Raw genomic sequence first — 12,767 nt, forward strand, 5'->3', positions numbered from 1 at the left:
AATTTGGCTTTTACTGTTGAAGTATATCTCTTGACGATTTTGCTCACAAACATTTTACTAGCAATAAATGATGTTTTGTTGCATTTAATACAATAATATTATATGGACATAATCAGGGCTGGATAGTAACTAATTGAAAAGTTTAAAGTTAAATAATAAAATTGAAACATCAATAGCTCTTAACTTAACTAAGTTACTTTTAAATAAATAATTTAATTTAAAAATATAACCAGTTATTTTTAAAACATTTAAATTTTAATTTATTAACTTTTTAATATCTATAAGAGAAAAAATATATTTCTACATAGAAAATAATATTTCTTTATTATTTTATACAAATTTGATTTATGAATAAAGTATTAAATTTAGTTTGTGATTTATATTATAATTATTTCGGATCATTTTAAAACATTAGGAATTTCTAATTTAATATGATTAATTTCACAAAATTGACTTTTTAAAATTAACTTTTAATTTAATCATAATGTAACTTTTAATTGAGTTAGATTTTGTGTTCTATGAATGTAATTTTTAGCATAATTAAATTATTAATTGTATAAGTCATCCATTTAATTTAATTAAGAAAATATATTAACTTATCTAATCATGTACATAATTCAATTGTTCTTCATCTTATCAATAAATTATACTATGATGTATTTACATTTTCTGAAAAACGCGAATCGAATTAAAGTTACAAATGAATATTTTATTTCATAATAATGTATTATAATATATATGTATACATTTATATTTATTAAAAAATATTGATTGTTTTCTAATTTTTTAAATATTTGACTAACGTATTGTAAAGATAAAATTTTTAATTCTGAAATCACTTCTGAATAATGAAACGTTACATTCAACAAACGAAATTGATTCACGGATATATCGTAGTTACAGTTCTTTACAAAGGAAATAACCGCTTTTAATATTTTTTTCAAACGATATTGAATTCATTTGTAGGAGATTTCTATAATCGTTTTGTTTGCTAAAGCTGAAATCAGTTTAAAACAGTTTCGGCCATTGTCGTTTGCACTATTCTTTTATTTTAAATACACCGAAGAAAAAATTGTTAACTTGACTAAATTTTTCAATTTAATTAAATTTCTTAAATTCTAGTATCTATGTATTTGAGTTAAATATTTAAATGTTTGAACTGAAGTAATTTAATTTAACTTAAATACATAAATACTTGAAGTGAAGAAATTTCACGAATCAAATTTTTTCACTTCAAGTATTTATGTGTTCAAGTTAAATTAAATTTAGTTAAGTCAACAATTAATTCAGTCAAGTTGACAATATTTTTTCTCAGCACGTACTAATACATGCAGAAGAAACAGTTTTGCAGAACTACTTAAAAGTTTACAGATCTAAAAATAATTTTATTGAGTTATTGAAATAATTATAACGAATTTTCAAGCACGATGATCAATGTTGCAAAATATTTTGACATTTCAGCAATTAGCTTGAGCGTCCTACATAATTATTTTGATAGTTTAACCAAATTATTTTCAGATTAATATCCAGCTACAATTTTAGATACTTTAGCAAAACCGCGCTTTATGCGATTGAATATTTGGGTCACATTAGATGGCGTGAGATAAAGAGAACTCCTTTTGCTTGAATTTGCTAAATATGTAAACATAAGCCTTCCTTGAAAGATTTATTAAAACGACGTAATGTACACGCGTTCCCAGTGCGAACATATAAACAAGGTTCTCATGAATATTACAACTGTTTATTACTATGTTAACATGACGATCTCATTGACTTGATAAAGACGAATATAAAAACACCGCGAATCTTAGATAATTTCACTGGTTGATCGCGATACGCCGAGAATACGAGGGGGTGTTCCCGCTGAAACGTCGGGCATTAACGTAGAACTGTGCGAGAGAAAGAAAGAGAGAGTTAAGGAAGAAAAAGAATTTTATTGCGCGTACCCGTAGAACGGGTGCCATGCATTTATTCTCTTGTTATTTACCCTTTGCCCCAAGGGCGTGTGTGTTATTTTCGCTATAAAAGACCGCGAGGGAAGACGGAGAGGAAGGGCATGTGCGAAGGAGGTGGGCAAGGATCGCGTACACGCGCACAGGGAGAGTGGGATGAAAGTGGAGCGAAATATTAAAAAGCACTCAGCCGCTCTCGAAATTCATGTAATTTAGAATACTGTAAAAGAGGGTCGTCTCGGCGACTTTATCCAGTGGGCGCGCCACGAGGTAAACAACGCGACGCGACGCGACGAGAATTATTGCGCCACCTTCCTCCCCCGCGCGTCACATTTGAAAGCGGAGTGGGTGCACATCCAGATTAAAGAAGCGTCACGAAATTAATGCGCCAATAAATATTTAGAGATGTATAATTTTCTTGTACGCTTTATGCAAAAACGGCGAGCCGTACGTTCATTCTACCGCTATTTACCCTTTGCTCGCTAACATTTATCATTTTTACGAGGTTGTATCGTTGGCGAGAGGGGTGAGGGGTTGCGAGGGGACGGAAGGAAAAGAGAATCGTGCGCGAGACCGAGGATTAGGGCGGAATATTGGAAATGAATTTAACTTTACCCCGAAATTATATTCGACCTAAATATGAAATAACCGCGTTTCCCATTGTACATTCATCGCAATAAGGTGGGTTCCTTAAACACGGCTAATTCTTCGGTTTCTCTTCGTTTGCTCGATATCACATCGCGAATAAAATTTGTTCGTGTCTTAAAAAAAAAATAAAATAAAATAATTGACCGCCACTCATTCACAATCTCTCGACAATTTGTACACTGAGAAAAAGATACTTAAAAATTTATTTGTTGGATATAAATTTATTATACTTTATTGAAATGAATCTTTATTTAATATGGCGGATTAAAATTTTATTCCTAGAAAATGAATCAATTAAAAATGAGATCTATTTCAGAAATATACATTTCATCATTACAATTAAATTTTTTATAGCTGATAAATATCGAGGAAAACGTCACGAGTAACATTTGCTTGCTAACAATTTTCACATTACACTGAGAGAAAGATACTTAAAAATTTATCTGTTACACATAGTATAAATTTATTTCAGTGAAACGAACCTTTATTTAAGTACGGCGAAATAAAATTTTATTTCTAGCAAATGAACCAATTAATTAACAAATAAGATATACTTTATCGAAATGGAATATATTTTACGGAAATGTACATTTTATCATCACAATTAAATTTTTTTATAACTCTAATAAACGTCGAAGAAATGATACTTCACATGTAACATTTGTTTGCTATTACTTTGTTTTCTCTCTCAGTGTGCACCGAGTAAAAGATACTTAAAAATTTATCTGGGGAATTTAAATCTAATGAATCTAATGAAATTTTATTTCATTGAAATAAAGTTTTATTTTATTAGACTCTTTTTTTCAAAGTATACATTCACTCTTTTGCGTGCCTATTTTTAAAGCAGCGGCTCTTTCTTATTTTTTTCGGTTTACCAAAAAACGCTGTCGCGACTACAAGTCGGAACAGATGTCTTTTTTTGTCTTGTCGATTGAAATATCAAAAATTATAGCGATACCAAGACGTATCCGCGCTCTGAATTTTTTAAAAGTCTATCTCAACAACTTGCACACTCCCCGAGGGAACGTGCACCTCTGGTTCAGTACCGCTGGCTTAAAAAGTATGTATCATTCCCGGGAAGATAATCGAAGCGGAACGCGGCCGTACGGGAAAGAACGAGCCGACGTGATGAAGCGAGAGGGAATAACGGCGAGGATGGAGAACGATAGTTCGAAGGGAAAGGTCGTGAACGAGGCAGGCGAGAGTCGGGCGAAATATTGGAAAGCTGGCTGCGCGGCAAGATAAAACGTTTCATAAAACAGACATCGATTCCGTATTACCCGGCGCCCGCGTCGACGTGAATCGAGACTCTTCGCCGGAGTGCTCCTCGAGAACGCCTGCCGCCGGATAAGGGAACGGTCCTGCCGGCGCATAAAGGAAAGACGAAAGATACGCATTTCCTTATTGCATCTCTCCTCCCGTCTCTTCGTCTCCGTCGGTTCTTCAATTGCCGCCGCTTCTCGGCCGCATCGCGTCCCCCGCGCATTTGCGCGAAATCCAGGGAGGAGGAATAAAACTCTTGTTGCCGGTAAGCGTAAGCCTACAACCTGAGAAAGTGTGTGGACACAATGCTTTTTTTTTTTTTTCTGAACTTGAGCACGTGGCAAACGCGTGCATTTCGTGCATTTTCTCACATTACAGAATCACGCGAGTTATTCCACGTCGTGAACGTCAAGAGACGTGACGTGGTAATTAACGTCGCAGTTATGTTTTGCGATACATATTAATTGTGGTACGTTTAATTTGATCTTGTTGAGGAGAAATGTCCTTTTATTCAATAATTACGACGTCATAATGAGTTATGAAGCAGTTTTATGACAATATATGGACTTATATGACACATGGCAGTATCCTCTACTGAATTGCATGTATATATATATGTGAAATTAATAATAATAATAATAACTTTCCTTCCGCACTGATCGCGAATTTCGTAACGTATATCGCCACTTTCGTTAATAAAATACGTAATTTCACTGGCAGGAAAGCTTTTGACATTATATTTACGTCAAACGAGATCCGATACTGCGCCACCAGGAAATTTTACGTTCCCATTAATATATAGTTACTATATTACGCGTGCATATAATTGCAGTTAATGTCAAACGGGAATCGCTGAACGCGCACTCGTAAAATCTCATTTCAGAATTACCGCGGAACGGCAAAAATCAACTGCGAATATTTCCCTTTATTCCCCCTCGGTTTCATCTCATTTTCAGTGCTTTCTTTAATTTCCATTATTTTGCAAATTTATTTCGCGCACTATACGTCGAATCTTCTTATCGTTTTTATTTCAAATTTGAGAAATTTGAGAGAGCGAGGGAGACTGAAACTTGAATCAATCGCTCGTGTCTCATATGAATTATCCCTCGATTCGCGCAGAAACGCCCGCGTTATATTTTATACGAGCGTTAAACTGTAATATAACGTAAATGCCGTAGATTATAGCGAGCGGCGCGCGGTGTGATTATATTTTCCAATTAACCATTGTAATCAACCGGCGCGATCCGATTCGATTCGATACAATTTGATCGCGCGCGTATCGACCCTTTTTCTTCAGCTAGCCTAGATATCTACGCGATATCGATGAAATGAGCGGTGTCCGTTCAAAATATCGGATAACACGGCTGCGATTTAATTGCGTTATCACCGGCTACCTGCACGCCCATTCTCTGCGCGGCGCATGCGATAATTATTCCATCGATTTGAAATAATTATATTGGGCTCGCGTAAGCGGGTAATACTACGATATACATATACTATCACGGTTCGTTGGGACGGTCAATGAATCGCAATGCAGATTTTTTTCTCCCCCAGCGTCCCTTCTGACCCCGCGCCGCTCGATCCCTATTGTCCGTCGTTGCTCGGCGGAATCTCCTTGCGTGAGGTTGGAATTTCATTGGCCGGAAATTGTGCGATCGTTTTCTATGTACATATTGGAATACCACCGATCGTGCCGTGAATTCTTGAAATTTCTGGTAATTGTCTTACAATTCGCGCGAAAGAAAAAGAAATCCGAGTATACAATAGGGCGACGTCGAACTCAAAGAATAGAACGCAAACCAAGTGCAGGAAAATTAAACAGAATTGCACAGGATCCATCTAGTATGAGCAAGATAACGTGTGTTTAAATTGTAAACCGATTAAATAAAATAACGAAGTAATCCTAATACGAGAATTTTCTAAAAAAAAAAAAAATTATCGTTTGTGTTGTACGTTTATGGAACATTGTACATTCTAGAATTAAGTTTAAAAATTTCTAAAACGGATTTTCTTCTCGTTACAGAATCGACGCACGAGAGAAGCCGGTAACAAAAGCGCAGCACTCATCGGACTCCGGCGTTTTCGGTCCGCGCGCCTTTTTCCGGACATCCTTTCCGAGCCCAGCGGTCCTGGTGATCGACGATATAAAGCGGCACGACGCGGCGACCTACAGATGTAGAGTGGATTTTCGGAAGGGCCAGACTCGCAGCTTCCGATATAATTTGACCGTGATCGGTGAGTACTTGAAAAAATTTATTCATTTATGTTCCGAATATATAACGGTCTATAAGTACTTTTTTTATAAACGTTAATGCTATTCCATGAAAAGATATAAATAATGCGTTATTAAATTTAAACTGGAAAAATCCGAAGAAAAGTAAATCAGATCTATGAATTCTTTATGAAGTACTTCAGTCAATTAGTTTTAATAAGTTCATTTCTTACTTATATTTTTAAATTGCATATGACTATTCTTATGTATGATTTTCAATAATTTTAAGTGCTGCGATTTTGTCAGACTTTCAATTTCAAATATACTCCACATGAAACTAAATATATGAAACTAAATATTCGATTAAGAGATTTTTTTTAATCATGCCTGTTTCACATTTGCACATAAGATAATTGGTATAAATGAATTCTTGATAAAATGAACTGTGTTTTAAACGTTATTTCTGGCAAATTATGTCATCGTATCGATTATAATAAATGATACGGCAATAGCTGCAGCAACGACATTTATATACGAAGAGCAGGCTGCCGCTTTCCTTTTTCCGTTTCAATCAAAGGAAGATTTGTAGCGAACTAATTTACCACGGCTTTAAAGAGAAGCCTTAAGGCGCATATTACGCTCTCGCGGACGCTGGACGTAAAAGCGAGAAAGAGAACCGGGGAAAGAGAAAAATAGCGGTTACATTTCGCTCGGAAAATCGATCAAGCTCGACACGCACGCTTCGCACCGCGCCGCTCGCGCCGCGAAGAAACGATTCGTGGCGATCAGATCGAACATGAAAGGTATAGGTGTACTATAGGTCGCTATTTCGTGAGGGCACGGCTCCGATCGATCTCTCTCGCTTCAGTCGCAAACTTGCGACCGTGGTTCGCGCCTTACTTTTTCTATTCGCGCCACTTATTCGAGCACACACTCGCGCTCGCGTACGACCGTTTTATCACCGCGTGTTGCCTTTCGCAGAACCCGGCGAGAAGTTCGCCCCGACGTCGAAGGAACGTACAAACATCCGATCGAGTAAATACCGCGACCGCTGAAAAATGCATGAGCCAATCGCGATCGCGATTTTCTCCCGCGCGTCTTTTTCCGCCACGTGGATCTGAGCTTCGCTGATCCGTTTTCGAGCGCATCGCTTCGAGTAGAACTCGCAAGTTTGACAAATTTTATATAAATACAACATTCTACACGTACTCCCTGACGAGGATGGCAAACTAACGAGCCGTTAAATCGCACAGACGACAAATCTCGCAAAAAATCCCGCGATCACCATTACGCACATCGCGGTGATCTCGCTTTCGCTCACTTCCTCTCGCGACTTGGAGTAATATCCGGGTATCACGCTGCGCCTTCTTTACTCGGATACACGCGGCGCGAGTACAACGGGTCGTGCGGGTCGATCATAAAGTCTAGATCATCGTGCGAAGGTGTAACTTTCATGGAAGCCTCCCCTCAGCAGTCGCGGAGCAGTCGGTAGCGAAGTACGTTCGAATCTCGGGATATCCCGTATAGCTCGCGGCAGGAATATAACCTGGGAAATCCTACTCCCGATCCTTCCGATACCGGAATCCATCTTTGGCGCCTCTCTTCGCCGCCGCGCTATCGACTGGAGCGGAATAGTGAAAGGACGGGGGGAGGGTGCGGCTGAAGGAAAAGAGGTAGAGAAAGAGAAGGGATAAGGACGGTGAGAATGTAAGTGTCGCAGTGCAGATTCCCAGAAGACTCGACGACCAGCATGGAATTCCGTGGCTGATCCCTCAGGCGATCTAACCCTTTCTAGTAATGGCCGGGCGCGCGTAGTGTTTCTGAAATGTTCGACTTGGAACAGCCCGCGTCGAATATCCGTATAAGACCCCGCAAATACAGGGTATCTCGGGGTAAACGGATGATGCTTTTATTGACATATCCCTCCACGAAGTTGAGATCCCATTTTTCCATTGCGAAAACATCACGGCAACTCGAAATCTATTGCGACTGTTAAAGTTTCAACTCCATGTACGTCATTTGCAATTGAGAGAGAAGGAGAATTTCTTTAAATTTCACATTAAATTTTCGCACAAATCACATTGCGCCAATTAAGAAAAGAAGCCTCTCTTTTTTTTATACATTTTTTATACGTTCTACCTATTACGTGGAAATTTAACATTCTGAACGCTTCTTCTTTGTCCAATTGCGCTCGCACGTAGTTTTAAGCTTTAATTAAGCTGCGTCGATATTTTTCGTCGAACGAATTGATCGTGGAAGCGACACGCGCTGAGGGGCAATCCATTTTCCGCCTCCTTACCCCCTGCTTTGTCGACCACACTCTCGCCCGCACGTACCCTCAAAATGTTCCCCTGGAATCTGCCTCGCAAGGACCCCGTCCAATTCAAACGTACTCGCGGTATTCCAAAAAGTAACGAACGAAATTGGCCCCCGCGGGTGCGGTATCAAACCTCACAGAGGACAAGGTATTTTCATCAGAGAAGATTGGTTCCCGAGAGTTTCTAGATTGCATCTCTCTCCTCCACCTTTCTCTCTCCGATTTTCCTGGGCTTTTCCGCGATAACCAGCAACGTCCTACGCCAGCGATGCAATGTCCGAGCGCGTCTCTTCCGCTTTATCTCTTTCCCTTGCTCGCATATTGCGGCGCCGAGACGTCGGGAAGAATACGTTTCTGAGCTCTTCGACGTTTAAGTTTGCATGAATGCGGCCGCCATTGAGCGAATCCCGTCATACCGTGTAACTTTTGTTATTTTCCACGGAACGTATTCTATCCGTCTCTTTAAGCTTCTCACGAGAAGCACTTTGAGAGTCTTATTGCGCTTTTTGCCGTGTTTTCGAATACGAAATTTAACAGTCGTAACATTTACACAGCTGTACTAGCAACAGTTTCGTAATCGAGTTGTAATGCACTACAATTTGAAACTCGAATTTGTTCTATGAATCATAATATTTAATCTACCAAATTGTTTTTGTTATATCATGCGCATGTTAAGATAAAATAAATATAATATGACGTCAGTAATTTCATACGCTGAAAAATGAGTAAAATAATTTTGAGATTTAAATAACTTTTACTATACTTTGTATGCATGTAATATTGCGAGTAAATATAATAATAGCTACTCTCGGAGAAAAGTTGTGTTCAAATTAACGAAATCGTTTTTTTTTACTTGGTTTTTTTTAAGTTGAAGTGAAAATACCTTAGAGGAAAATAAAAATTTATTTTATGTCAGAAAATGTTTTTAGCTTTTTTAAAAAAAAGGTAAATAACTCATTTGTTTAATTGTTAAACAAATAATTTTTTAATGTAAATGAAATACTGGCAAAAATGTCAGAAATAAATTAGTTATTCTGGTTTTAAAAGTATTTCTTTAATAAAAGGAGCAATAAAAAAAATTTCTTTAAATAAAAAAAAACGTTTCATTAACTTTATAGCAATGCAGAAATTTTTTCAAATAAATTTTTTTTATTTAAGAAAAATTTCTCCAGGTGTGTGCAAAATATTACATTTGAGATAACTCTGTGTCTTGATGTATAAATTGCAGTTTCAATCAAAAGGTTGACGATCAAATATACGCGAGATGTGTTCTTCGATATTTCAATACAAAATCTTTATTTTGAATTCACGAAAACTTAGAATGCACTTAAATCGTAAAAGAACCGACTATTGATTTTGCGATAATGCAAAGTACATACATTGTAATCGCCATCGGTCTCCTCCTTATGAAAGGGATGTTGCAGATTGCATAAAGGTACGTGTACACGTGATGGACTACACGCGTACGTTCTTGCGGACACGGCTATGATATATTGACGCACACAGGCACACGAGACATCGCCGCGCGTGAGGTGCACCGTCTTATAGATTAGGCTAATGCGTCAGTATTCGCGAGGTATTGTTACGCTATCGTGTTACAACGCGCGCTGTGTTGCAGCATATACGGGCGCAATATTATTATCCGCCGTAATCGTGTAAATGTATTACGCGCCGGCGCGTGGGCGCAATAGTTAGCGTTCGTTATACTTACGTGAGTTTCATGAGCCGCTTCTCTCCTCTACCCTCGAAATGCGTGTCGTTACTCCCGCCAGTTTCGTAAAATACGGAAATGTAGTTTCACCGCTTTTCGAAACGCTGGCAAGAAGTTGCGCCACGTTTCTCAAAAATCAAATCTCGAAGGAGAACGTTCGAATGTCTCTCTCTCTTTCTCGTTGCGTTTCTTTTCTTCCTCTCTTAATTATCGCCTCTTTGATTCGCCGATCGCTCTTATGTACGTAATTATCTGCCGCTCTCTTTCGCGCCACTCTGTGTGAGAAGATAGAGAGACGAGCGAGCACTTTCTCGAAGCTAGGCGTGCCTCGCAAGCGGATGTCGGTGAAAAGAAGGATAGCGCAGATTAGAGGAGCGAATTAGAATTTCAGAAATCCGCGCGAACTTTCCGCGTTAACTCAAGTCAAACTCCCACGGCGAACGGCGTGCGAAGGAGGAAGAACGCGAATGGACGTGGGTGGACAAACCCCGTCGTTAAGTCTTCCCTTAATTAACCTAACCTTTTCCCTCTCGTTCACCCTCCTTTTCCTCCTCCCCGTCCTCCGTCTCTTAACTCTGCTTCCTGCCTCCGTTCCCTCCCCGTCTCGTCTCTTCTCCGCTTTAGCCTTCCCCGTTGCATTAACGTTGGAGGAAAATCTTCGTCTACGTTTTCTCGCGAGATAAAGGGGCGCGTCGCTAGATCGATGCTCTCGCCTCGCAGTTGAAATAATATCGGGAGATACTCGAGAGCTCGGATAATGCAAGTCGAAATTAAGCTCGAAATAATATAAAGCGTCTTTGTCAAGCTGTCGAGAGGCGGCTACGCGGCGCGGCTCAGCGCGACAGCGCGCCTCCTCGGAATAATTCTAGACGAGCGAAAGCGGATTATCGGACGGAGTCGGTCGCAGAAGGAATTCGGATTTGTGTGTTTTTCCTCGAGAATTTAATCTCCTGACTATACAAAATACCTCTCTTGCCGTGTCGTTAATGCACGCTTTGATAGCATCTATCGATCGCGCAGCGCTTGCGACATCGGTTTCGCTTATCCGGATAAATACGCGCAATATAATCGAATCTTTTCGCGCTATACCTTTAATTGTGTACTAAATGAAAAATGAAGATGGAAAAAGTTATTATGTGCGATACAAAAAAGAATTTTTATACGCGGAATAAAAGTATCCGTCGAAGTCGCGATTCATATCGGAAAAAGGTACAATGCTCGTTGAGAGGTGCTACTGAAACCACTCAAAAACTCGTGAAACTGTAATAAGTTGCTGCAGAAAAAAAGTTTCACGAGACGTACGCAGCGGCGTGTCGGCTCTCTTGTCCGTGCGACAAAGCAAATCAAGAATTGAATTGCCGCGATCGCGCCGCGGTATATTTTGCATGCGCGCGCGCGAAAAGTGGGCAGAATTGCGATGTTGGATAATTCGATTCGAGGGACAAACGCCGGGCGCCATCCTCGAAGGTATATAACAAATAACGCGAAATACTTTGACGCGCTCGTGACGCACGCAGGTCGGCGAAAAATTCATCTTTGCCCCTTCAACCAAAGGGGCTGCCTTTGCAAAGCGCGGAGCAGAAATTTGTTCCACCCTTTTAAGCCAGCGCACATGGCTGCATGCGCTTGCACACACGCGTACGAGTATATACGCCTACATACATACGCATGAGATGAACAATGAGGGAGTTTGTATCGAGGTCGGCAACCCTTTTTCCAGCGGACTCAGGTTATATTCTATGCGTCGACTAATGGGGTATAAGTGAGCCGCTGCGTGTGAGAGATGCAAAGGAGGAGGAATAGCAGAAAAAAGGTAGCCTGCGCTATTCGCGGTCGTATAGCGCTACATAATCGAGCTTCTTTGTGGCAGGGTTAATTAACCATCCCCTCTCCTTTCTGCTAATTTCGTTCCCGTACTTGCCGTGCAAATTAAATCGCGAGTCTATCGTTCCATTCTCGATTTGGCTCTTTTTCTCCCAGCGAGTTAATACACGTCGAGACTGGTATTCCCTTAATTAGACTGACTTTCTTCGACGAGTCGGTTTTCGGGTTAATTCGATATCGTTTCGGTCGCCCTGCATCGTATTACGATAATCGCGAAATAAACAACGTGAATAAACTAAATAAACGGTGTGTTTGCCAGCACGCTGAATATTTTGCGAAAGTTATTCCTTGACACGTCTATGGAGTATCTGTGTAAATCTAAATAAATAAATACTCGTGCAAGCGAAACTCGAAGGTTTTTAAAACATTCGTGAGGTATCATTTTTTAAATACAATATTAAATAATAAAAGATTTGCTGATTAGAGATGGACAATCAGTTTATTTAAAATATTTATAATAATTTTTGAAAGATTCTTAGAGCTGCGGCTGTTTTGCAGCATCGTTTCTTTAAATGCTAGCTGTATTAGATCTGTTGTTTTACAAATTTGCTTGTGACACACGTGTATGCGAATGATGCATGAAGCACTCGTGGCATTAACTGACGTTTCATATTTACGAGAGCATAAAATACTACGGTACGCCGGCAACATCGAGATTTCTGTTCTTGTCGCTGCAACAAGCGCATGAATCGTAAGCCTCGCCGATCTTCCGCAAAGTACCACCCTCTGCGATAACAAATCGACCGCGATATTTCACTTGATAATAAGTAGCAAACTGAC

At 39.4% G+C, this 12,767-nt stretch overlaps 1 protein-coding gene across 3 annotated transcripts in view; it reads left to right on the forward strand.

The window, feature by feature from the left end:
- Positions 1-12,767, forward strand: part of LOC105203640 (nephrin) — a 379,020-nt gene that overhangs the window by 281,274 nt on the left and 84,979 nt on the right. For all 3 annotated transcript variants that reach the window (XM_011172495.3, XM_026132948.2, XM_026132949.2), the window contains one exon: positions 5,887-6,098. In XM_011172495.3, coding sequence (XP_011170797.1) covers positions 5,887-6,098 — 212 coding nt within the window. The remainder of the gene's footprint in view (positions 1-5,886; positions 6,099-12,767) is intronic.

The sequence above is a fragment of the Solenopsis invicta genome, chromosome 16 (assembly GCF_016802725.1).
Source record: "Solenopsis invicta isolate M01_SB chromosome 16, UNIL_Sinv_3.0, whole genome shotgun sequence".
In the NCBI taxonomy this organism is placed as follows: Eukaryota; Metazoa; Arthropoda; class Insecta; order Hymenoptera; family Formicidae; genus Solenopsis; species Solenopsis invicta.